We start from the raw sequence: 23,154 nt of genomic DNA, 5'->3' as shown, positions 1-23,154 counted from the left end.
GCTCAAGCACTCTGGCCACTGCCACAGGGCCCAGCGATCTGACCTGTCCTCCCCTCTGCAGGATGAGATCGAGGAGCTGCGGGCAGAGATGCTGGAGATGCGGGACGTCTATATGGAAGAGGATGTGTATCAGCTGCAGGAGCTGCGGCAGCAGCTGGACCAGGCCAGCAAGACCTGTCGCATCCTGCAGTACCGGTTGCGCAAAGCCGAGCGCCGCAGCCTCCGCGCTGCCCAGACCGGCCAGGTGGATGGCGAGCTCATCCGTGGCCTGGAGCAGGACGTCAAGGTGAGCCTGGGGCCCCTCCCCAGTCCTCAGAGGCGCCCCTGCTGGGTGGGGTGGTGGGGAGGGTCCTGAGCCTGACTGGGCCCTGGTCAGTTCACTCCTTGTGTGTCCCTTGGGCAAGTCCCATCATCTCTTTGCATGTCAGCATCCTCGTCTGTAAATGGGGATCCCTGATGAACTGATAGGCCATCAATATGAATCCTCCCAGCAACAGCTGCCGTGTGAGTCGCAGCCACACACCTGATGCTGGGCTCCGTGTTGTCTCTGCGCAGTTCCGTGGAAGTTTTCTTTCTTGTGCTGAAGGAGAGTAGTGAAGGTCTGGAGTTGGATAAGGCTGGTTTATATCTTGGCCCCAATATGCCCTAATTTTATGGTTTTGAGCAAGTCACCTGTGTTTCAGTTTCCTCATCTGTAAAATGGGTATAACAGCAGCCCATGCCTCACAGGGCTTTATGAGATGAGATGAGATCAGGTAGGTAAGAGGTCACTGTAAACACTGAAAAATGTTAGCTACTATCATTATTCCCATTTCTCTGGGTGAGGAAAGTGAGGCTCAGGGAAAGGAAATACCTCTCCAAGGTCACGGGACCCGCTGTGTAGCTGGCAGAGCGCAGACTCATCAGCCTCCCATGCTGGCTGCCTGACCTCACTGTCCTCGGCTTCAGGGAGCCGAAGGATGGCCTGCAGTCTGGCGGGGGGAGGAGTCTGCCTTACCTGTCTGTGTGAGCCCAGGTCTGGGGACTGAGAAATCTGGGGGACCTAGCCCAACACCCAGCTCTCAGCACTCAGCCCAGCGTCATCCAGGGATGTAGGAGCTGGGGGTGAGGGCATCTCGCACAGCCTGGGGGCCTATGGGGTCTTCCTGCAGGGGGACCTCTGAGCCAAGGCTTGAGGCACAAGAAGGAGTGTTGGAGGAAGAGGGCACCTGTAAGCGGGTGAAGAGTGAACACCAACCCCACCCTGGACTTTGCGTCTCCCGCTGTCTTGCATGTGCCAGCTGCATCAGGTCTGCTGATGACGAAACAGAGCTCAGAAAGGTTATATCTCCAAGTCCAAAGTGCACAGGGACCTCCCTGATGGCCCAGTGGCTAAGACTCTGCACTCCCAAAGCTGGGGGCCTGGGTTCAATCCCACATGCCACAACTGAACATCTGGCAGACTGCAACAAAGATCGAAGATCCCACGTGCCGCAACTGAGACGGAGAGCTGCCAAACAACTAAATACAAATACTTTTTAAAAAATCAAGAAACGAAGTGCTCCTCACTATGTGAGAAGACAGCATCTGGGATAAATGGTTACAGAAATATTCAAATCCCAGCACCGGATTGAGAGGGTGGCGGGTGAAGGAGAGCCCTAGAGGCTTAGAGGAATCTGGGTTTGGGTCCAGGTAGTTGGGGCTTTCAGGCAGAGACCCAGAAAAGTCAGCCTTAAACGAGGAAGGCGTGGAGGAAGGCTGGAGCTAAGAGCAGACTGGCTGGGTGGCTGGTGCCTCCATGGGAGGAGCCGGGAGCAGCTGGTGTGTGTGCAGAGTGTGAGCGGGGAGGCCCCTGGAGTCTGGGCGGGGGGAGCAGGCCCCTTCTGTTGGGATTTGAACCAGCCAATCAGCAGTCAGCTTGCCCCTTCCCTCCCTCCTCTCCCTGAGCCTGCAGCTGGGGCGCTGAGCTCATCCATGCCGGCCTGGACTGGACAGCTCTGGCTGCCTCCCTCAGTCCCATGTACTGGGGACGTTCTGGGGCGTTTCTCGGAGGTTCTCAGAATGCTGACTTCCCTGGTATCGCCTGGGAGGGCTTGATGGACCTAAGTGTGGAAAGGACTGCTTGCTGTCTGGAAGGGACCCTCTGATTTCTCAGCCAGCAAGAGCAGACTGGCATGGGGCCACTTCTTGGGGTCTCAGTTTCCTCTTCTCTTAAATGGTGGGGTTAGAGCAGCTGAATTTTCAGGGCTTTAGCAACTCCAGTGGTTGTAGCAAGCAGGTGGATTATTGGTGTGGGTGCTGTGAAAGAAACCTCAGGCCTTGGTCCTCCCTCTCCCCCTGCCCCCCCAGGCTCTCTCACTCTTTGCTGGTTCTCACAGTTGGCAGGACCCACAGAATCTCAGCTGGAATGTTGTCCATCATGAGGAGGGCAGAGGTGGGGACAGAAACCTGCTCTGCCACTCGCTTGCCCTGTGGCTTTGGGAGAGCTGCTTTGCAGCCTGAGCCTCAGTTTCCCCATGTGGAAAATGGGGGTGCAGCAAGTCTCTACCTGGAGAGACTTTTGTGAGGATAAGATGAAATAGTGTAAGTAAAGAGCATGCTGAGCACAGGGGCCCGCTCGGGATGCTCCCCCAGCAAATAAGTAAATGTTGGTTGGGGTGTTACTGTTACTGTTCAGGAGAAAAACTTAAAAGTAGGATGAGTGGCTGGGCCAGGGTGAGGAAGTGGGTGGAATCTCAGCCTCCCTAGATGGATAAGTATAGCCTGGAGGTTTGTTTACCATGCAGATTCCCAGGCCCCAGCCTCAGGGGCTGGGATCCTGTGGGAGGGTATCAGGTTCCAGGAATCAGGGATGAAAATTCCCACCTGAAGAGACCCTTGTAGGGGGCCCCAGGACACACCAGTAAAACATTTCTTAGAAGCCGTTGCTGGAGAAAAAGTTTTGGCTTTGGGTTTACTTCCTGGGTGACTCGAGCAGGTTACTTTCGCTTTTTGTGCCTCAGTTTTCTCATCTGTACAATGGGGATGACATTCCCACCCTCCCTGGGTTCTTGGGAGCATGTAGCCACACTGAATCCAGATGCTTCCTGGACATGGGGTGTTCCTCAGTGAGGGCTCTCAGCTCCTGCCCTGAGGATTCAGTGTGACAGAGATGCCTTAAAGCCTTAGGCTTAGGAGCCAAGGGACTGATGAGCGAGCTGGCTGTGGCCTGGAGGCTGCCAGTTGCATTTGGCAGGAGCCGGGCCCCAGCGCTGTAAACAGTGACCTCATGGCTGAGAGCATTTGTTTGTGCTTTGGGGATTTGCCCTGGTTTCCGGAAGCTGCAGCTGCTTTGCCTCCTGTAGTATCTCAGTCGCCCCAACTTGGGGATAGTTGGGAGGGTCGTGAGGGGATCACATGAGACAGGCAGGTGGGGCCCTTTGAGCCCCTGATGCTGTGAGCACACGTTGTGCTTTTTTTAAAAAATATATATATATATTTAGTTTTTGGCTATGCTGGGTCTTAGTTACAGCACATGGGATCTTCCTTGCCGTGCATAGGCTCTATGAAAGTGAAAGTGAAAGTGAAGTCGCTCAGTCGGGTCCGACTCTTTGTGACCCCATGGGCTGTAGCCTATCAGGCTCCTCCGTCCATGGGATTTTCCAGGCAAGAGTGCTGGAGTGGGTTGCCATTTCCTTCTCCAGGGGATCTTCCCGACCCAGGAATTGAACCCGGTTTTCCCACATTGCAGGCAGACGCTTTATCATCTGAGCCATAGTTGTACCTTAATGGGTGGGATCTTAATTCCCTGACCAGGGAGAGAACCTGCATCCCTTGCACTGGAAGGCAGATTTTCAACCACTGGACCACCAGGAAAGTCCCTGTGCTTATTATTAATACTTTTATTACCAATATTAACACAATGTGTTTTCAAGTTTCAGGCCAACAGTAGGCTCAGACTGAGAGCAAGACTCCAGAGCTGACCCACCTGATTTCAAATCTGGTTCTGTAGCTTCCTAGTGTGTGACCTTGGACAAGTGACCTTTTCTTTCTGAGCCCCAGAATGGGGATGATAAAGTACTTCCTGAGGGTTGAAAGGCACGTGGTGCGTGCTCAGGGAGTGACCTGATTCTGCCTGCTTACCTGTGGGAGCCAGGGGGCCAAGGACCACTGAGACTCAGAGAGGGGAAGGGACAGGCCCAGACAGCAAGGCTCCTGCGCTCTAGACGTGTGCTCTTTGTTGCTGAGGGCCTTCATCGGGGCACCGGGCTCTGTGGGGATCTGAGATTTGTCCACACTGGAGTTCTGTAAGCTACCTGACGCTCGGCCTTCTTTACGAGGCACCCCTGGGGATAGAGAGCAGATGGAGAAAGGGGTTCCTGGGGAGGGGACAGAAGGCAGCTGGGGACTCATGGAAGGGGTGAAATCCACAGAGTCACTTATGGACCCCAGAAGATCCAGGAATCCACACTGATCATGCCTTCTTGGTGGGGAGTGGGTCACCTGGTCACCAGGTTGAGGCCTAGGTGGGAATGGAGTGAACCCCAGGTGGAGAGGAGCTTGCCCAGGTGGGAGTGTAGTTGGGAGAGGAGCCCCGGGTCCCCCCCAGCAGCTGGTCCCTCAACCCCAGTCAGGGACACAGCCCCCTCTGGACATTTGGGGGTGTGGGTGGTTGGGGGGGCGCATCCCCAGCCAAGTTTGGCCAGGTGCAGCTCCATGTGTCAGTCATTCACTCCTTCATTGCCTACCACCCATTTTGCTTGTTGGAGTCTCGGATCTGTTTGTTCATCCAACAGGCATTTATTAGGCACTTAGTATATGCCAGACTCTGCACTGCTACCGGGATAGAGAGATATGAAGGAGTCCAGACATGGCCTGGATTCTGGACCTCTGTACTCCACCAGTCCTGCCTGCTGGGGGCTAAGCAGATGGATGAGTGAGTGAATGAATGAATGAAGTATTCATCAGGACAGGGGCTCACTGGGTGACCTCACAGCCTAAAACTTGGGACCAGAGCCACAAGCCCGGGGCTGAATACCTCTAGCAGAAATACTGACACTAAACTCAAGAGTGAGGCTATGAGATGTTGGACCAAGTCGGATAAAATTAGTGCGCAGAGGTGAAGCGGTAATCTTAACAATGCATTACAAAATCATTATTCTTTTTTGGCCACACCACGTGGCATGTGGGATCCCTGACCAGGGATCGAATCTGTGCCTGCTGCATTGGAAGCTCGGAATCTGAACCACTGTACCACCAAAAGGTCCCCCAAATCATTATACTTTTGAGTACCTACTGTGTTTCAGGCATCAGCCCAAGCCCTGTGTTGGTTATTCCCCATGACAGCCTTTGTGACAAAGCACTGTCACCCCCTTTTACCGATGAGCAAACCGAGACTTTAGATGGTTAAAAAAACTCCTGTCCTGGGTCACACACCCAGTGAGGGCTGAAATTAGGCTTGAAGCCAGTTTTGCCACCTGCAACGTCTTTGTTCTGCTAGTGAGGAATCACTCACCCCACTTTGTGGAGGGGGAAGGTTTTGGGGACCTAGAGAGACTGTGGAGGGAGCCTGGTGGGCCGGATTCTGGCCGCCCTTGGAGATCTTCAAGGGTGGAGAGAGGCAGTGGGCAACAGAGGGAGGAGAGAGAGGGAGTGCTGAATTTCCTCTCTGGCTGTTGTTTTTTCTGGCCTGCCTTGCACACTGCCAAGGGGTCTGTGCTGAGCTGGGCCTGGGCCCAGGCAGAAGGCAGAGCCAGGGAGGGCCCTCTTCCCTTCCGGCGGGGAGGAGGTGCCACGGCCATTTCCGAGACTGGCAGGCCCAAGGCGCTGGGCTGTCTGCCTCACTTATCCTTCTTGCTGGCAAAAGTCCTCATACCCCTTGTGGAGTCCTGGCCACATGGTCCTTCAGCCAAAGCCCCTGAGGTCCCCCCAGCTCGGCCCACACTATCTCTGTTTGACTCTGAGCAGGTCATTTGCACTCTGAGCCTCTTATTTCCTTGCCAGCAAAATGGGGGCAGAATTGGGGTGAAGATGGGTGAATCTGGCACATAGCAGGCATTCAACAAATGCTGGTGCTCAGTCCTCTTAGGGATGGAGGTTATGATTTACCATCTCAGAAGGGCCTTCCTGGGACTTCCCTGGTGGGCCAGTGGCTAAGACTCCATGCTCCTAGTGCGGGGGGCCCGGGTTCGATCCCTGGTCAGGGAACTAAATCCTGCATGCTGCAGCTGAGACCTGGAACAGCCAAAAAAAAAAAAAAAAGAAGAAGGGCCTTCCTCATCGCCAGGGACCCCTTTTCCTACCCTTTCACCCCCTCCATCAGGGGATAGGACAGGGGGTGTCCTTGAAGAAATGGAGCATTTTTGCAGCAGAGTCCTGGAGCCGGTGACCTGGGGTTTGTGGGTCTGTCAGCTCCTCCCGGAGGGATGACCTGGACGGCTGCCCAGCCCCTGTCATTTGGGGCATGTACTGTATCCCAGACAATTGGGAACAGGCCTCAGGGTCTGTGTCACACTGTGACCCCCAGCAAGCCATGCCCTGTCTGGACTCAGCCTCTCCCAGCAGCCGCCACCACTCACCCAGCACGCACTGTGCAGGCCCTGGGCCAAGCCTTTGGTGCAACAGCTGATTCAGGCCTCCTGTCGGCCCGTGAGATTGTGCTATTATTATTGCACCCATTTTGTAGTGAGGAGAAGGCAATGGCAACCCACTCCAGTACTCTTGCCTGGAAACTCCCATGGACAGAGGATCCTGGTAAGCTGCAGTCCATGGGGTCGCGCAGAGTCGGACACAACTGAAGCGACTTAGCAGCAGCATTTTGTAGTGAAGGAGACAGAGGCAGAATAGGGAAATGATTTGCTCAGGAATATATGCTGGTCACTGGCAGAGAAAAAATGGGCTTCAAAGGGCTTTAGGGGAGCCTATCTTGCTCTGGGTTTCCCCTCTATGTATTATTATTTTTTTTTAATTTATTTGGCTGTGCTGGGTCTTAGTTGCAGCATGTGGGATCTCTTTCGTTGTGGCATGGGAACTCTTAGTTCAGTGTGTGGAATCCAGTTCCCTGACTTGGAGAAGGCAATGGCACTCCACTCCAGTACTCTTGCCTGGAAAATCCCACGGACGGAGGAGCCTGGTGGGCTGCAGTCCGTGGGGTTGCTAGAGTCGGACACGACTGAGCGACTTTATTTTCACTTTTCACTTTCATGCATTGGAGAAGGAAATGGCAACCCACTCCAGTGTTCTTGCCTGGAGAATCCCAGGGACGGGGAAGCCTGGTGGGCTGCCGTCCATGGGGTCGCACAGAGTCGGACATGACTGAAGTGACTTAGCAGCAGCAGCAGGGGTTGAATCCGGACCCCCTACATTGGGAGCGTGGAGTCTTAGCCACTGGACCACCAGGGAAGTCCCTCCCCTCTCTTTAAAGTGAGCTTCTGGGACTTCCCTGACGGTCCAGTGATTGGGACTCCACCTGCCGGTTCAATCCCTGGTCAGGGAGGATTCCACCTGTCGCAGGAGCCCGAGAGGAACATCTACTGAAGCCCGTGTACCTGGAGCCCGTGCTCTGCAAGAGAAGCCACTGCAAAGAGAAGCCCATGACCGCAACTAGAGAGTAGCCCCTGATTTCCTCAACTAGAGAGAGTGCGCATGCACTAAAGACCTAGGACAGCCAAAAATAAGTAAGAACATACATATATACATAAATAAAAATGAGTTTCTGGTCCTGCCATAGGCTCTTGAGAGAACTGGGTGAGAAGGTGGATGGGAGAGGCTTTTGGAAGCATTAAAAGATCCAGATAAATGTAAAGGCACTGCTAAGGATAGACAGGGCCTCTCACTTTCTAGGGGCTGGACCATGATGTGAACACAGGAAGCATACGGTTTCTGGGTTTGGGTTTTGGTTCTCCCACTTCCTGGCTGTGTGACCCTTGTTGAGTTACTTGACCTTTCTGTGCCTCAGTTTCTTCCTCTTTAAGTGGGGGTGATAAGAGTAACTGCCTGCCCTGGGGTTGCTCTGTGGCCAAGGTGGGATGGCCCTCAGCCCGCTCACGCCCTGCTTGTCACTCGCCTTTGCTCAGGTCTCTAAAGACATCTCAGTGCGGCTGCACAAGGAGCTGGAGGCGGTGGAGAAAAAACGGGCGAGGCTGGAAGAGGAGAATGAGGAGCTTCGGCAGCGGCTTATCGAGACTGAGCTGGCCAAGCAGGTGCTGCAGACGGAGCTGGAGCGGCCGAGAGAGGTGAGGGTCCTGTCCTACCTGGAAGGGCCAGGCCTGGGCTGGGCAGGCATGTGCCAGCCCCACCCCAGCCAGCGTCTCTGAACCTCTGCTCTGCACTGTTATGCCATCCTGGCAGAGCTGTCTATTCATTCATTGGTCCAGCACGTGCTCCCTGAGCACCTCCTGTGAGAACTGTGTGCTGGACACCAGGGACACAGTGGTGCTTGAGAGACACGTGGCTCCTGACCTCCAGGAGCCCAGAGGCCAATGAAGGAGACAGCCAGCCATCAAAGGAGCACAACTGGGTGCGAGATTACCTGAGAAGACATGCAGCAATGCCCAGCCTAGAGCCCAGCCCTCTGCGCCTCAGTCTCCTCATCTGTAAAATGGGATAGTAATACTTCCAAGTCATCAGAAGGACTAAGCGGGATATATTTTATGGATGTGCTTTAGGGACAGCCAGGCGCTCCCACTCGGTGTAAAGTCACTGCTGGGGCTGGCCTCTGACTGGTGTCTCAGCACATTTTTAGGACACAGCTGCTTCTTAAATGTGACTCCAGGCACCAGGCTCTCTGTCTTTGCTCAGGAGCGCCCCTCCCACCTGGCAGCCCGTTCTTCCTCCTGCCGTGTGTTAGGTGTACAACATGTTAAGCACCATGCCAGACACTTTCTATAATTTCCATAATAGGCCCAGTGAACTTGTGATTGTACCCATTTTATGGATGGGAAAATGGCCCCGAGAGAGGGAGGAATGTCCTCCAGGTCCAGTAGGGCCCACTGGGGTGCACTGATTAGAAACCACCAGCAGAGGCGATGCCTAAGGGCTGGAATCTTCCAGAAGCCAGCACTCTGTGTCCCAGACAGCCCGGGTGCCTTCTGGCCCCAGCTGGGCCTCAGCTGTCTGACTGCTCCCGAGGCATCCTAGGATCAAATGTTGTGCTGGGGCACAGGCCTCATCTTCCCGGGGACAGGCATTCCAGCGTTCCAGGACACACCACGGCCCCGAGGCCAGAGCAGTCCTTCAGCTGCCCTTCCCGCTGGGTGTGTTGGTGTGATGTGCCAAAGGCTTCTCAGAGTGGAGAGGGAGGTATGTGCTGCTCAGGGCTTCCCAGGGCGGGGTGGTGCCCCCTTCCCTCAGGCAGCCTCCTGTCGCCTGTGACCTGGCCTGGCCTGGTGCCAGAGGGCACCGTCTCCACACATCTCATTGCTGCCACCCTTCATAGTGAAAAGGAGAGACAGTTTCAGAAAGTGCCTTGGAGGTCAGGCTGTTCCTACTGTAAAAGAGGGGGAAAGGTTCGATGCATGAGAGAGGGTGCTCAGGGCTGGTGCACTGGGATGACCCAGAGGAATGCGACGGGGAGGGAGGGAGGTGGGAGGTGGGTTCAGGATGGGAACACATGTGCACCCATGGCTGATTCATGTCAGTGTATGGGAAAAACCACTACAATATTGTAAAGTAATTAGCCTCCAATTAAAATAAATAAATTTAAAAAAAAAAGAGAGGAAAAGGAGGCCCAGAGAGGGAGAGCTTGCCTGAGGTCACCCAGCCTTTCCTTGGCTGAGATGTGGCTGAGACCCTGAAGCTACCTCCCCTTTCTAAGTCTCAGTTTCTTCCTCTGTGACGTCAGGATAATAACAGTACCTAGCTTACGAGGTTCGTGATCAGTCATAAGATTCATAGCCATAGAACACTATGAAGAAGTTAGAAAGAATAAGGTAATATGGCAATTCCTGAAAAAATTAAACACAGAGTCACCAAATAGGCCAATTCTCTTTCTGGGTATATACCCCAAAGAATTGAAAAGAGGGACATGGGCAGATATTGGTACCCCCATATTCATAGCAGACCTCCCTTGTGGCTCAGTGGTAAAGAACCCCCCCTGCCAAGCAGGAGACCCAGGTTCGATCCCTGGGTCAGGAAGATCCCCTAGAGAAGGAAATGGCAACCCACTCAGTATTCTTGCCGGGAGAATCCCATGAACAGAGGAGCCTGGTGGGCTGCAGTCCCTGGGGTCCCAAAGAGTCAGACACGACCGAGGGACTAAACAACAGCATTCATAGCAGCGTTATTCACAGTAGCCAGAAGGTACAAGCAACCTACATGTCCATTGATGAACAAAGAAATATGTAGTATGTACTTACATTGTATGTGTAATCCCAAGAAGGAATGTGATTGCAACACAGGCTACAATGTGGGTGAATCTCGAGGACATTGTGCTCGGTGAAGTAAGCCAAACACGACAGGACAAGTATTGTATGATTCCACTCGGATGAGACACAGAGAGTAGTCAGATTCATAGAAACAGAAGTAGGCTGGAGGTTATCAGAACCTGGATGGGGGAGGGTGTGGGGAGATATTGTTTACTACATACAGCATTTCAGTTTGGGGTGATGATAAAGTTCTGGAGGTGAGTGGTGATTATACCACTGAATTGTATACACTTGCAAGTGGTTAAAAATGGCAGATTTTATGTTATGTATATTTTACAACCATAAAAGGAAAACATGGTTAAAATGGTAAATTTTATATTAGGCATACTTTCCCTTTTTTTTTTTAAAGGTAGATACATATGCAGTGATGTGGAAAGATTTCTAAGGTACATTGTTAAGCACAAAAAGGAAATGATAGAACCATGCATGTTGTGCAATCTCGCTAATCATTTTGGAGACCTATACAGAACAAACTGGTTTTGAAGCATATGTGTCTATGCAAAAATGCATAGCCTGGAGGGAAATCGGGGAAAAAACCCGCTGAACTCTGGTGTTAGAAGTGGTGGTCGTTTATGACTGCTGTAGTTAGGGTTTTTTTTTAGGGGGGGCATGGTGATTATTAGTGAAATTTTAAATGAAGTCAAGCGTGTAAAGAGTCCTTTGTGGGGCCTGGCACACAGTAGATGCTCAGGAAACACTGGTTCACTTCCTACTTACTTATGTGGCTACAGCAGGTCTTAGTCGCATCATGCAGCTCTTTCGTCGTGACGCATGGACTCTTTAGTTGTGGACGAGCTTAGTTGCCCCACAACATTTGGGATCTTCGTTCCCCCACCAGGAATCAAACCCGTGTCCCTTGCATTGCAAGGTGGATCCTTAGCCACTGGACCTCCAGGGAAGTCCCTCACTTCCTCTTGAAGGTGATATCAGCAGAGTTGGTTTAGCCTTCCCTGATGTCCCTTGGAGTCTTAGGATCTGGGCAGGGAGGCGTGGCCCTGTGTTTATTGGCTGGTTGCCCTCTCCCCCTTCCTTCTCTTTCCTGATATGGTTTCTATGGAGACAGGGGTCCCTTAGCAATTCTGCCAGAGCTGCTCTAGTCCCATCATCGAGATCTGCCTTTGCCATCCTGACAGGTTGCTGTGGCGATGCTGTCACCCGGCTGGGAACAGGAGCCCCTGGCCTGAGCTGATGTGGTTGCTATGGAGACGGCACTTCGCGGGAGAGAAGGGAGGGTGGCCTGCCCCAGCCATGTCTGCAGTGGCACTGTCGCCAGCTGGATTGCAGCTCAAAAACCGTAATAGCAGCCCCCCAACCCCAATCCAGGATCACTCCCCTTCTTTGTATTTTAGGCAGAAAGCCAATATCAATGTTGATGGGATTTATTATAATAAAGCTGCTGTGTCTGAGCGCTTCTGTACCAGGCGCTGCACTAAGCATTTTATGTGTCTTCACGTGGTGTAGCCAACAGCCTCCCAAGGTACATAGTGATTTTTGTCCCCATTTTATTTTGTTTTCTTTCTAGCCATGCTGCGAGGCTTGTGGGATCTTGGTTCCCCAACCCAGGACTGAACCTGGGCCCCTTGGCAGTGAAGACTCTGAGTCTTAAGCCCTGGACATCCAGGGAATTCCCATTTTGTCCACGTTCTATAGATGGTACTCCTCTTGACAGTTGTTTAATTGCAATATAGTCCACATACCATAAAAGTCACCATTTTATGTGTTTATTTTGGCTTGTGGGATCTTAGCTCTGTGACCAGAGATTGAACCCAGGCTCTTGGCAGTAAAAGTGTGGCGTCCTAACTGCTGGACCACCAGGGGAAAATTCACCATTTTAAAGTGTACAATTCCATGGGTTTTAATATATTCATAATGATGTGCAACCATCACCATTATCTAATTCCAGAACATTCTGTTGTCAACAGTCACTGCCCACTCCCCCCTCCGGCCCGTGGCAACCTCTCATGTATGAGTGTATGAGTGACATAGAGACTCTCTGTCTCTATGGTTTTGCCTATTGTGAACATTTCATCCAAATAGAATCATGCAATGTGATCTTTTGTGACCGACTTTTTTCACTTAGCATCATGTTTTCAAGGTCTACGTTGAGACAGGTGTCAGTACTTCATTCCTTTTCCTGGCCATATAATAATCCTTTGTATGGAGAGACCACAGTTTGTTTATCCATTCATCAGTTGATGGGCATGGGGTTGTTTCCACTTTGGGGGCTGTTATGAACTAATGCTGCTGTGAGCCCTTGTGTACAGGTTTTTGGGTGGACACGTTTTCAGTTCTCTTGGGTGTATACCTGGAGTGGACCTGCTGCATGTAGACAGGATAGGAGAAAGGACTCTCTGCATCTTCCAAAGGCACACTGACTCTCATGGCAATGCCCCTGCGCTCCTTGCCCCATCCAGGGGCCTTCCCAGAAGGAACCCTGCTGTGTTTCAGGACCTCTGAAGGGGCTGCTTATTCCAGTGAGGACCTCCTTCTCTGGCCCGGGCTTCTTGGCCTGATTCCCACTCTTATGGGGTAAGAAGGGCACTGACTGTAGCATCAGTTCACTTGGGCTCCCCTCTCCGTCTGCTGGATTCATCATGTCGTGCAGCCCTGCTATGGCCTCTGTGCTGCAGGACGAACTTGAACTTGGAAGTCACATGGGCCTGGGTTTGAATCCTGGCTTTGCCACTTATTGGCAAGTAACTGTAGCATTGGGCAAATCGTGTAACCTTTCTAGTGCTCAGTTGGTTCGTTTATAAAATGGGACTATGAATCCCTGCTTCTCAGAGGTGTTTGTGAGAATTGATCAAGACAAAGCAGGTAAGGACTTGATCAATGCTGGTTATCAGTATTGTGTCAGCACCCTGACAACCTCTATGATGGCTGTGGTCCCGAAGAAGTATTTACCTTAATCTAATAACTATGCTTCTGGGACATGCCTGGTGATCCAGTGGTTAGCACTCTGCACTTCCAATGCAGGGGGTGCGGGTTTGATCCCTGGTCAGGGAACTACGATCCCACAGGCCACGAGGCGTAGCCAAAACATAAAATTTAAAAAATAAGTCATAAGTAAATATGCTTCTGCTGCCTCTAGCAAGAAGCTCTCCATATCAGGCTGCCAGTTGCCCACAGAAGGAGCAGTTAAGTTGCAAGACTGCGCTTGCAGTTGGCGGCATCTGTCCCAGTGATTTGATCTGGGGCCCTTGTCAAACCACTCTCTGTTCCCTCCTCCCCAGTGGTCTCCCCCAGCCAGGAACCACACCCACTCTCTAGCTTCTTCAGCCAAGAATGCCTCAGTCTTTGAGATGCACCCCCAACCCAGATCCCCCTCCACCACCACCACCACCACTCCAGAGGAAATTTCATCCACACAGCACAGTCTGTGTTTTCAGGAGACCTTTCCAAACATCCCCTCTAAACTGGGTGAAAATCTACCCAACTGTTTTGGCAGAAGGCTCATTTTATTCCTTGAAGGTTGGTCTTTGTTTCCTGGCAGGATGGAAGGTATTAGCAGGCAGGGGGCCGCTGCAGTTGTGTTCCGCAGCCTCTCCAGTGCAGGCTGGGGGGGGGCGCGGGCACCATCCTGGTCTCCCCAAGAAGGGAGAGAAGGGCAAGTGGGGACAGAGTTCCTGCTGCTACTAGGAGCCGTTAGACCAATGATGCTTAGAGGCGCCACCCTGGCTGCCCAGAGGCAGCCTTGTGCGTTGCTCGTGGGTGGGGAAGCCCCCTGCTGCTTGGCGGCCAAGGAGTGTGCCCTCGGGGTCCGGTACATGTGACTGGCATTCCTGTGGGTGCTCAGGCGTTGTCCTGCGCCGCCCCGCCCCATCCCACCCTGCAAGGCTCAGGAACAGAACATCTGCCCCTGGGGGCTCCACAAAGGGGCTCTGACGTCCTGGCTCCCTGGAGGTAACCCCGCCTGACCAGCTGCTGCCGTGCAGAGGGGAGGAAGGTCTGTGTGCTCTGTGAGCCTGCCTTGTTTTCCCTCCAGAGCCGCAGAGCACTATGGGAGCCCACGTGGCTGAGATGGGGTTGGGGCAGGGTCCGTTCCATCCAGAAAAGACTGGAGCCACTCTGGTCCTGAAAGGTTTCCTGCTTCAGCCCCTCTTCTCTGCCCACTGCCTGTACTTTCTTTCTTTTTTTAAAAAATTTATTTTTATTTATTTGGCTGCACTGGGTCTAAGTTGCAGCATGTGGGATCTTTACCTGTGGCATGTGGGATCTAGTTCCCTGACCAGGGATTGAACCCGGGCCCCCTCCATTGGGAACGTGGAATCTTAGCCACTGGACCACCAGAGAAGTCCTGTCCTCCTTTTTTGGTGGGCACTCAGAGCACCCCCTCTGCCTATTAAAAAGGCATTCATGACTTTCCTCGGGGAAAGTACGTTAAAAAAAACACAACAAAATAAAACCCTTTACTATAACTTTCTCCTTCCACCTGACAGTTAACATATGCTTAGTAGAGAAAGACTACAAAATACAAGGAAGCCATAAGGAGAAAAAGTTTCACCTGTAGCCCACTATTCAGAGGGAATTCCTCTGCGTAATTACCAGATTACTATTTGGGTCGGAGTTCTTTCCAATCTGTTGTATTTCCAGTATGTTTTTCTATGTGTGTGCACACATATTGAAATGTACATATGCATTTGTTTTGACTAGAAAAGTAATACAAGGTCAGTGAAACAAAAATTTCATTACAAAAACACATAAATGCATGCCTAGCATACCTCTAAGGCTGGACACAGCAGACTCTGGTTGCCTTGGTTGCCTGGGGTCAGACAGCCGGTTAATGGGTTCACTGTATTCCCTGATGCCAGGAAAGATCGAAGGCGGGAAGAGAAGGGGACGAAAGAGGATGAGATGGTTGGATGGAATTACCGACTCAATGGATATGAGTTTGAGTAAACTCCGGGAGTTGGTGATGGGAGGCCTGGCGTGCTACGGTCCATGGGGTCGCAAAGAGTCGGACACGGCTGAACAGCTGAACTGAACTGAACTGTATTCCCTTTTGGATTTTTTTGAAGTTAAATGAATGTGAGTGTGCTCTCCAAAATATAAGAAATGATAAAAACCATACATAAAAGAAGAAAGCCTCCCCTAACCACTTCCCTCAATTCGATGCCTGCTTCAGCCTAACCCATGATTTTAGTTTGTGCCTTTTCAGGCCTTTATGCTTTACAATGTATAGTGGTTTCTGTATGTATTTTTCAAAATAAAGATGGGATTATGTTATAAGCACAGTTTCTGTAACATACATGATAATGTAGCATGAACACAGGCTGTCTTTTTAAATGCTGGATGTTTAGGGGTTTTCTTCTGCTTAAGGTGCTTATTATAAAAATCAAAGATCACAGAGCCAAGTAAACATAGGAAGGAAAAAAGTCTAAAAGAACACCATCTATTTCAGTATTTTAAACACAGAGCCAGAGGTCTAGAAGGAGCTCCAGCCAACCTTTGGCTGTGGTCACCCTCAGGAGATTGGGTGAGGGTATAAACAGGGGGACTCCTGCTTTGTCAGCATAGTATAGATTTACAGTGAGAATATAGCTTTATGTATTAATTTACTTTTTAAAAATTATGTAATTTTTAAAAAACTTTAAGGAGAAAACACTGGTGGACTATGTCTTCACTCCTCTCAAAAACATGTGGGGTTAGAAAGGTGAGAAGTGCAAGTTCTCTGTACTCTCCTTGTTTTCAACTGGGTGTATATTCTTTAAATCATATCCCCCACCATGCACACGCACACACGTATACCCACATGCATGCATGCACACACGTGTCTTATTTTTATAAAGATGTAACACGTTCTAGTTTTTTTTAAAAAATCATTTTATTTATGTATTTATTTTTGGCTGTGCTGGGTCTTTGTTGGTACTTGGGCTCCTCTCTAGCTGTGGTGCGTGGGCTTCTCGTTACAGTGGCTTCTCTTGTTGCGGTGCACAGGCTCTAGTGTGTGCGGGCTTCAGCAGCTGCAGTGCATGGGCTCCGTAGTTGCGGCTCCCCGGCTGTAGAGCCCAGCCTCAATAGTTCTGGTGCAGACACTTTGTTGCCTCACGGCCTGTGGGATCTTCCCAGATCAGGCATCAAACCTGTGTCTCCTGCATAGGGAGGTGGATTCTTATCCACTGAGGCATCAGGGAAGCCCCCCTCTAGCTTGTCTTAAATAACAGCTTTCTTGAGATATAATTCATTTACCATAAAGGTTGTCTTTTTTAAAGGGTAGAGTTCAGTGGTTTTTAGAGTACTCAGAGTTGCACAGCCATCACGGCTCTCTAATTCCAGAACATCTTCATCGCCCTAGAAAGAAACCTCAAGCCATCGAGTCACTCCCCACTCCCTCTTCCTCCCTGGCAACCACTAATCTACTTTTGGCCTTTGTGGATTTGCCTCTCCTGGACTTTTCATGTAAATGGAATCATATGCGATGTGTCCTCCTGTGACAGGCTTCCTTTACTCAGCACAGTGTTTCCAAGCATGTTGTAACATCGATCAGGACGTCATTCTTTCCCATGGCTGACGAATATTCCCCTGGGTGGATATACCATGTTTTATTATCCATTCATCAGTTGGTGGACATTTGGGTTGCAGGTTTTGTTTTACAGTTTCCTTACTTCTGTCTCAGAGTTTATCATGTCAGTGAATTTCACTCTCCCACTGCCCTTTTTAATGACTTCAGGTTTTGTATCATCTCAGTCCTTTATATGTGATGGCTGGGACCTCTCAGTGCCTCTGGGAACCCCTGGCTCCCCTTCCTGTCACCCACTTGCCTCCTCCAGGAGGTCTGCAGTAGTCATTTAATCTGTAGCTCAGTTTTGTAGATGATGGAGTGGAATTTCTGGGAGAGGAAGTGGTTCACCCAGGCGTCCCACCTGAGTTCCCGGACCCACCCATCAGCTTGTGATGTGAAAGTGTTCTGTGCTCAGTTCTGTCTGACTCTTTGCAACCCCATGGACTATAGCCCACCAGGCTCCTCTGTCCATGGGATTTTCCAGGCAAGAACACTGGAGTGGGTGGCCATTTCCTGCTCCAGGAGATCTTCCTGACGCAGGGACCAAACCCGGGTCTTCCGCATTGCGGGCAGATTCTTTCCCATCTGAGCTACCAGCGAAGCCCAATATACTTGCGATAGGCAGGCCCAGATCTGCAACCCTGACCGTCTGACTCCAGACCCCGCACCTCACCACTGCGGGAGGGGGTCTCTCTCTGAGCATCCCCTTCCCAGACCTCTTTTGTGGGAGGAGCTCTTTGTGGAAAGACTTGTTTTGTGACCCTCACCCACCTTCCCTACTCTTACCTCCTAGCTTTTCAAAGATTCCCCCATCAGCCCTTCTCAAATACTGCCTTCCTGCTCTTGGCACCCAGCGTCTGAAATATCAGCCTCTGCCTTCCTGCCTCATTTACATTTCAAAAGGTCTCTTTAGAATTTGATTGGGCTTTAAGATAAACTTAAGAGCCTGTCTCGGGTTCATCTTCCTCCCTAGCTCTGTAGTTCCAACCTTAGCTGCACATTAGAATCACCTGGGAAGCTATTTAAAAATACTGATGCCTGGGACCTACTCAGACCAATGATGTGAGAATCTCTGGGGCTGGGATCTTGGGTATCACTTTTTAAAATTTCCTCTAGGTAATTCTGATTTGCCCTCAGGTTGAGAGCCACTGTGCTGGGTCCGCCCTGGCCTCTGTTGAAGAAGATACATTTTCTCCTTCCAGTTTTTGGAGCTAGAGCAAGAGTTCTGTCCAGAACTGGTCCCACGTCAGCTCTGGTTTTGCTGTGGGACCTCTCTCTTGCCTTCAGTAAAGAGGAGGCTTGGTTCTCACCTACAGGGGTGGGGTGTGACAGGTGGTGGACAGGAAGCACCTGTATTCAAACTACTTGGAAGCATGCTCAAAGATTACCTGCCCGACTTGAAAAGTCAAATGCAACCCCAAAGTGGTTTTATACTCCACTAAGTGAAATACTCACTCCTCTCAAGGGAAGACGTGGTCAATGGACTCATGCCTCTGAGTGACTTTTTTAAATGCTGAGAAGCTTCAGAAAAGATGATTGTAACAATTCCTCAAATTCCCCTCTATAGAACTTGTGCTATTTTGCATTCTTGCCACTGATATTGAGTGTTCCTGTTTTTCCATCGCCTCATCAATAGAATGTGTTGTCAGATGTTTGGATTTTTGCCAATCTGATAGGTGAGAAATTGTATCTCAGTGTAGTTTTAATTTGCATTTCTCTTCCATGAATAGGGAACCATCTTCCTATGGTTGGAGCTATTTACCACTCTTTGCCTGTGAACTGGTTTTCATCTCTCTAGCCCATTTCTCTGTAGGTTTGTTGGACTTTATCTTGTGACTCTCTTTATGTATTTAGGATATTAACCATTTGTCAGTGTCATACACTGCAAATATTTTTTCCCAGTTAGTCATTTATATTTTTACTTTTCTTAGAGCATTTCTTTGCCCCAGATAGAATTTGCTTATCTAATCAAATGTATCAATTTCTTCCCCTATTGCTTCTGTATTTTTGTGTTTGTTTTTTTTTTTTTTGGCCTCATTGTGCAGCCTGTGAGATCCTAGTTCCCCCAACCAGGGATAGAACCCTCGCCCCTGCACTGGGAGCATGGAATCTTAACCACTGGACCACCAGGAAAATCCCTGCTTCTGTGTTTTTGAATCATGATGATTATCAGAGCCTATCTGCATGAAACCCTACCATTTACATTGTAAAAAAAAGATCAGTTCCTCATCATTTCTAAGCCTCTTATATAATTATGATTTGTTTTACCATATTCATTTTGTTTATTAATGTGTGTTAGTCACTCAGTTGTGTCCAACTCTTTGCGATCCCATGGACTGTAGCCAGGCTCCTCTGCCCATGGAATTCTCCAGGCAAGAATACTGGAGCAGGTTACCGTTCCCTTCTCCAGGGGATCTTCCCGACCCAGGGATGACACCCTGGTCTCCCACATTGCAGGCAGCTTCTTTACCATCTGAGCCACCAGGGAAGCCACCTGGAGTTCCATGTAAAAGTGATATCATACAGTATTTGTCTTTCCCTGTCTGATTTATTTCACTTAATATAAGAGAAATATTACTGTTTACTAATATCCACTCTGAATTAAAGTTCTCACTACAATGCCGGTTCCTTGAGCTCAGGATTCCCCCTGAGATGGAGATTTGCATGCAGAGGCTTATGGAAGCGTCCTCCTGGAATAACGCCATCAGAGATGGAGGCAGCAGGAGAAGCTGAGTTGTGGAGCATTCATACTCATGGCCTCAGCTGATCCGATGGGGAGCTCCAGAGCTGGTGTGGGAAGAGGGCATGGACTAGTCATTGAATGTGGCTTCCCCCCATTGCCCCCCTTGCCCCCACAGGGAGGGCACAAGACCTTGGTTGAGGTAGTTGCCCTCAGCCAGTGACCATCGCTGGAAGGGGGACTAGAGGAATGTTCTAGTACTAAGGGGAGGATCTGGGCATAACACTCCAATATCCCCCTGGTACCTGTCTGTCATGGTCCCTGCTGTATTCTCCATGCCTTACTCTGCCTGGCACATGATGGGTGCTCAGGGAATCTTTGGTGAATGAATGAAAGACAAACAAGAATGGAAACCCAGATTTTCCAGGTGTTGGGCTCAAGCCGATTAGATCACAATTCTGGGGTGGGAGAGAGGGGAGGAACCCTGGGCAGGTGGGTTCAGAATTGTCTTAAGTACTGACCTGGCTCTCCATTTGCAGTCTCTCGGTGGTCTTAAGACTCCTCTAACTCAGCAATTGGTGCTGCTCAAGGCTGGCCATGGCTGGGCTGGGCTGGCCGGGGAGGGCAGCATTTCTCAGCAGAACCCTGGCTACCACGACTGCTCTTGGATGTGCATCACCCTTGTGAGCTTTCAGTTCAATTTCTTTTTAATCCTCCTCCAGCACTCCTTGAAGAAAAGAGGAACGCGCTCCCTGGGGAAGACGGACAAGAAGTCTTCGGTGCAGGTACTTCTGGTCAGCCTCCACAGCCGCAGGCAGCATAACCCCAAGTGGCAGGTTTTAGTCTGAAGGCTCCTGGCTTAACAAGTGGCCCGAGGAGTCCCCAGAGGTGTCCACCCCTCCCCTGTTTCTACTCCGTCCTCCCCTTGTTCATTTTCTTAGCTTTGATGCCAGCTTTACTTCTCCAAACTACGCCCTGAACCCGTGGTTCTCACATGCTCTGCTCTGTATAGTGCTGTCTGTAGCACAGGTCAGGCACAGAATACAGTTAGTCTCAAGTGGTTCTGGATGATCAGGGTGTCAGGCACTTTTTATATATTGTCTCCTTTAATTTTCTTCATGGTCTGTTGGGGGCGGCGTCATTGCCCCATTTTACAGATGAGAAAACTGCAGTAGCAATGGTAGTAGTACTAGCAGCAACAGTCACACTGACAGAATGTCACTTACTCCAGGAAGCCCTCCTGGACTCCTCAGGCTATATGTGTGCCCCATTTGTGTGCTGCGTCCGCCTCTCTGCCTCCTCTCTGGACCCCCAGCGCCTTAAGCGTCAAGACTCTCTTCCCAGCACCTAGTAGTTAGAGCTCCCGAAACGGTGTGGCTGAGCCTCCCAACACTAACTTTCCTGGCTCCTGCCTATTCCCTGTTCCCCCTCCGGCCCCAGGAGGACAGCGCGGACCTGAAGTGCCAGCTGCATTTTGCAAAGGAAGAGTCGGCGCTCATGTGCAAGAAGCTCACCAAGCTGGCCAAGGAGAACGACGGCATGAAGGAGGAGCTGCTCAAGTACCGCTCGCTCTACGGGGACCTAGACGGCGCCCTGTCGGCGGAGGAGCTGGCGGACGCCCCCCACTCACGGGAGACGGAGCTCAAGGTGCATCTGAAGCTGGTGGAGGAGGAAGCCAACCTGCTGAGCCGCCGCATCGTGGAGCTGGAGGTGGAGAACCGCGGCCTGCGGGCCGAGATGGACGACATGAAGGATCACGGCGGCGGCGGTGGCTGCGGGGGCCCCGAGGCTCGCCTGGCCTTCTCCGCGCTGGGCGGTGGCGAGTGCGGGGAGAGCCTGGTGGAGCTGCGTCGACACCTGCAGTTCGTGGAGGAGGAAGCCGAGCTGCTGCGGCGCTCCTCCGCGGAGCTGGAGGACCAGAACAAGCTGCTGTTGAGCGAGCTGGCCAAGTACCGCTCGGAGCACGAGCTGGACGTGACGCTGTCGGAGGATAGCTGCTCGGTGCTCAGCGAGCCCTCGCAGGAGGAGCTGGCGGCCGCCAAGCTGCAGATCGGCGAACTCAGCGGCAAGGTCAAGAAGCTGCAGTATGAGAACCGCGTGCTCCTCTCCAACCTCCAGCGCTGTGACCTGGCTTCCTGCCAGAGCACGCGGCCCATGCTGGAGACGGACGCTGAGGCTGGCGACTCCGCCCAGTGCGTGCCAGCTTCCCTGGCTGAGGCCCCGGGGCCCGCGGCCGCTCGGCTCTGCCGGGCCCGGGAGGCCGAGGCCCTGCCGGGGCTGAGGGAGCAGGCCGTCCTGGTCAGCAAGGCCATCGACGTCCTGGTGGCCGACGCCAACGGCTTCTCTGCCGGCCTACGCCCCTATCTGGACAACGAGTGCGCCGACTTCCGGCTGCACGAGGCCCCAGACAACAATAGCGAGGGCCCCAGGGACGCCAAGCTGATGCATGCTCTCCTGGTGCGGCTGAGCCTGCTCCAGCAGGAGCTCAACGCCTTCACGAGGAAGGCAGACTCGGTCCTCGGGGGCCCCGTCAAGGAGCCTCCGGAGCCCTTCTCCACACTGCCTGCCTTGAGCTCCCAGGGGCCCTCCAAGGAGATTCTTCTGGCCAAAGACCTTGGCTCAGACTTCCAGGTAAGACGTCCCAGGCAAGGGCCCTATTGCTTTTTTTTTTCGCCTGGCCGCACTGTGCACCAGGCAAAACTCCTCCAATCAGAGATCGAAACCACGCCCCCTGCAATGGATGCGTGTGAAGTCTTACCCACTGGCTGTGCAGTGCTAAGTCGCTTCAGTCATGCCCGACCCTCTGCGACCCCATGGACTGTGGCCCACCAGGCTCCTCTGTCCCTGGGATTCTCCAGGCAAGAATACTGGAGTAGGTTGCCACGGCCTCCTCCAGGGCATCTTCCCAGCCCAGGGATCGAACTGGCCTCTCTTAAGTCTCCTGCATTGGCAGGCTGGTTCTTCACCACTAGCACCACTGGGAAGCCCCTTAACCACTGGACCACCTGGGAACTCCCCTATTACTTTTTATATATTTGTGTGTATACACACACACACACACACACATATATATAAACCTTTTACTGAACCATATCGTACAGAGACACACACAAAACACAAATGTGCAGCTTAATGAATCTTCCCAAGGTGAGCACACCCATGTCATCATCAAGATGACAAGAACCCCAGCAGCCCCTCCTCAGGTCCCCTGTTAGCCACTGTCCCCACTCCCAAGGTAACCCTTCTCTCAATTCAGTTCTGTCTTTGAACTTTGCATAAATTGGATCACACAGAACACACTCACCTGCGCCTGACTTCTTTCACTCACCATTACGTTTGCTGTCTCAGGTAGAAGTAGTTCCGAGTGTTCTCCGGACCATATATGACCTCATGGAGTGAATATACCACAGTTCCTTTAGTCGTTCACCATTGATAGATACAGGCTCCTCTGTCTATGGGATTCTCCAGGCAAGCATACTGGAGTGGGTTGCCATGCCTTCCTCCAAGGGATCTTTCCCACCTGAGTCTCTTTTATCTCCTGCATTGGCAGGTGGGCTCTTTCCCACTAGCAGCACCTGGGAAGCCCCTAA

The 23,154-nt window shown here is 51.5% G+C and overlaps 1 protein-coding gene and 1 long non-coding RNA gene across 2 annotated transcripts in view; one reads left to right on the top strand and one right to left on the bottom strand.

Annotated features, from left to right (window-relative positions):
• The window catches only part of MTCL2 (microtubule crosslinking factor 2), a 75,780-nt gene that overhangs the window by 22,873 nt on the left and 29,753 nt on the right, over nucleotides 1–23,154 (top strand). The window contains exons 2-5 of the mRNA XM_061437489.1: nucleotides 62–286; nucleotides 8,034–8,192; nucleotides 20,287–20,349; nucleotides 21,005–22,195. Coding sequence (XP_061293473.1) covers nucleotides 62–286; nucleotides 8,034–8,192; nucleotides 20,287–20,349; nucleotides 21,005–22,195 — 1,638 coding nt within the window. The remainder of the gene's footprint in view (nucleotides 1–61; nucleotides 287–8,033; nucleotides 8,193–20,286; nucleotides 20,350–21,004; nucleotides 22,196–23,154) is intronic.
• On the bottom strand, nucleotides 276–21,008 carry LOC133259684 (uncharacterized). Its single transcript, XR_009740478.1, has 3 exons — nucleotides 20,086–21,008; nucleotides 10,314–19,671; nucleotides 276–580 (listed from the first exon to the last, which is right to left on the bottom strand). It is a non-coding gene; the product is annotated as an uncharacterized LOC133259684 (long non-coding RNA).

Source organism: Bos javanicus, chromosome 13 (assembly GCF_032452875.1).
Source record: "Bos javanicus breed banteng chromosome 13, ARS-OSU_banteng_1.0, whole genome shotgun sequence".
NCBI classification, from domain to species: Eukaryota; Metazoa; Chordata; class Mammalia; order Artiodactyla; family Bovidae; genus Bos; species Bos javanicus.
This window is presented reverse-complemented; position numbering and strand designations above follow the sequence as displayed.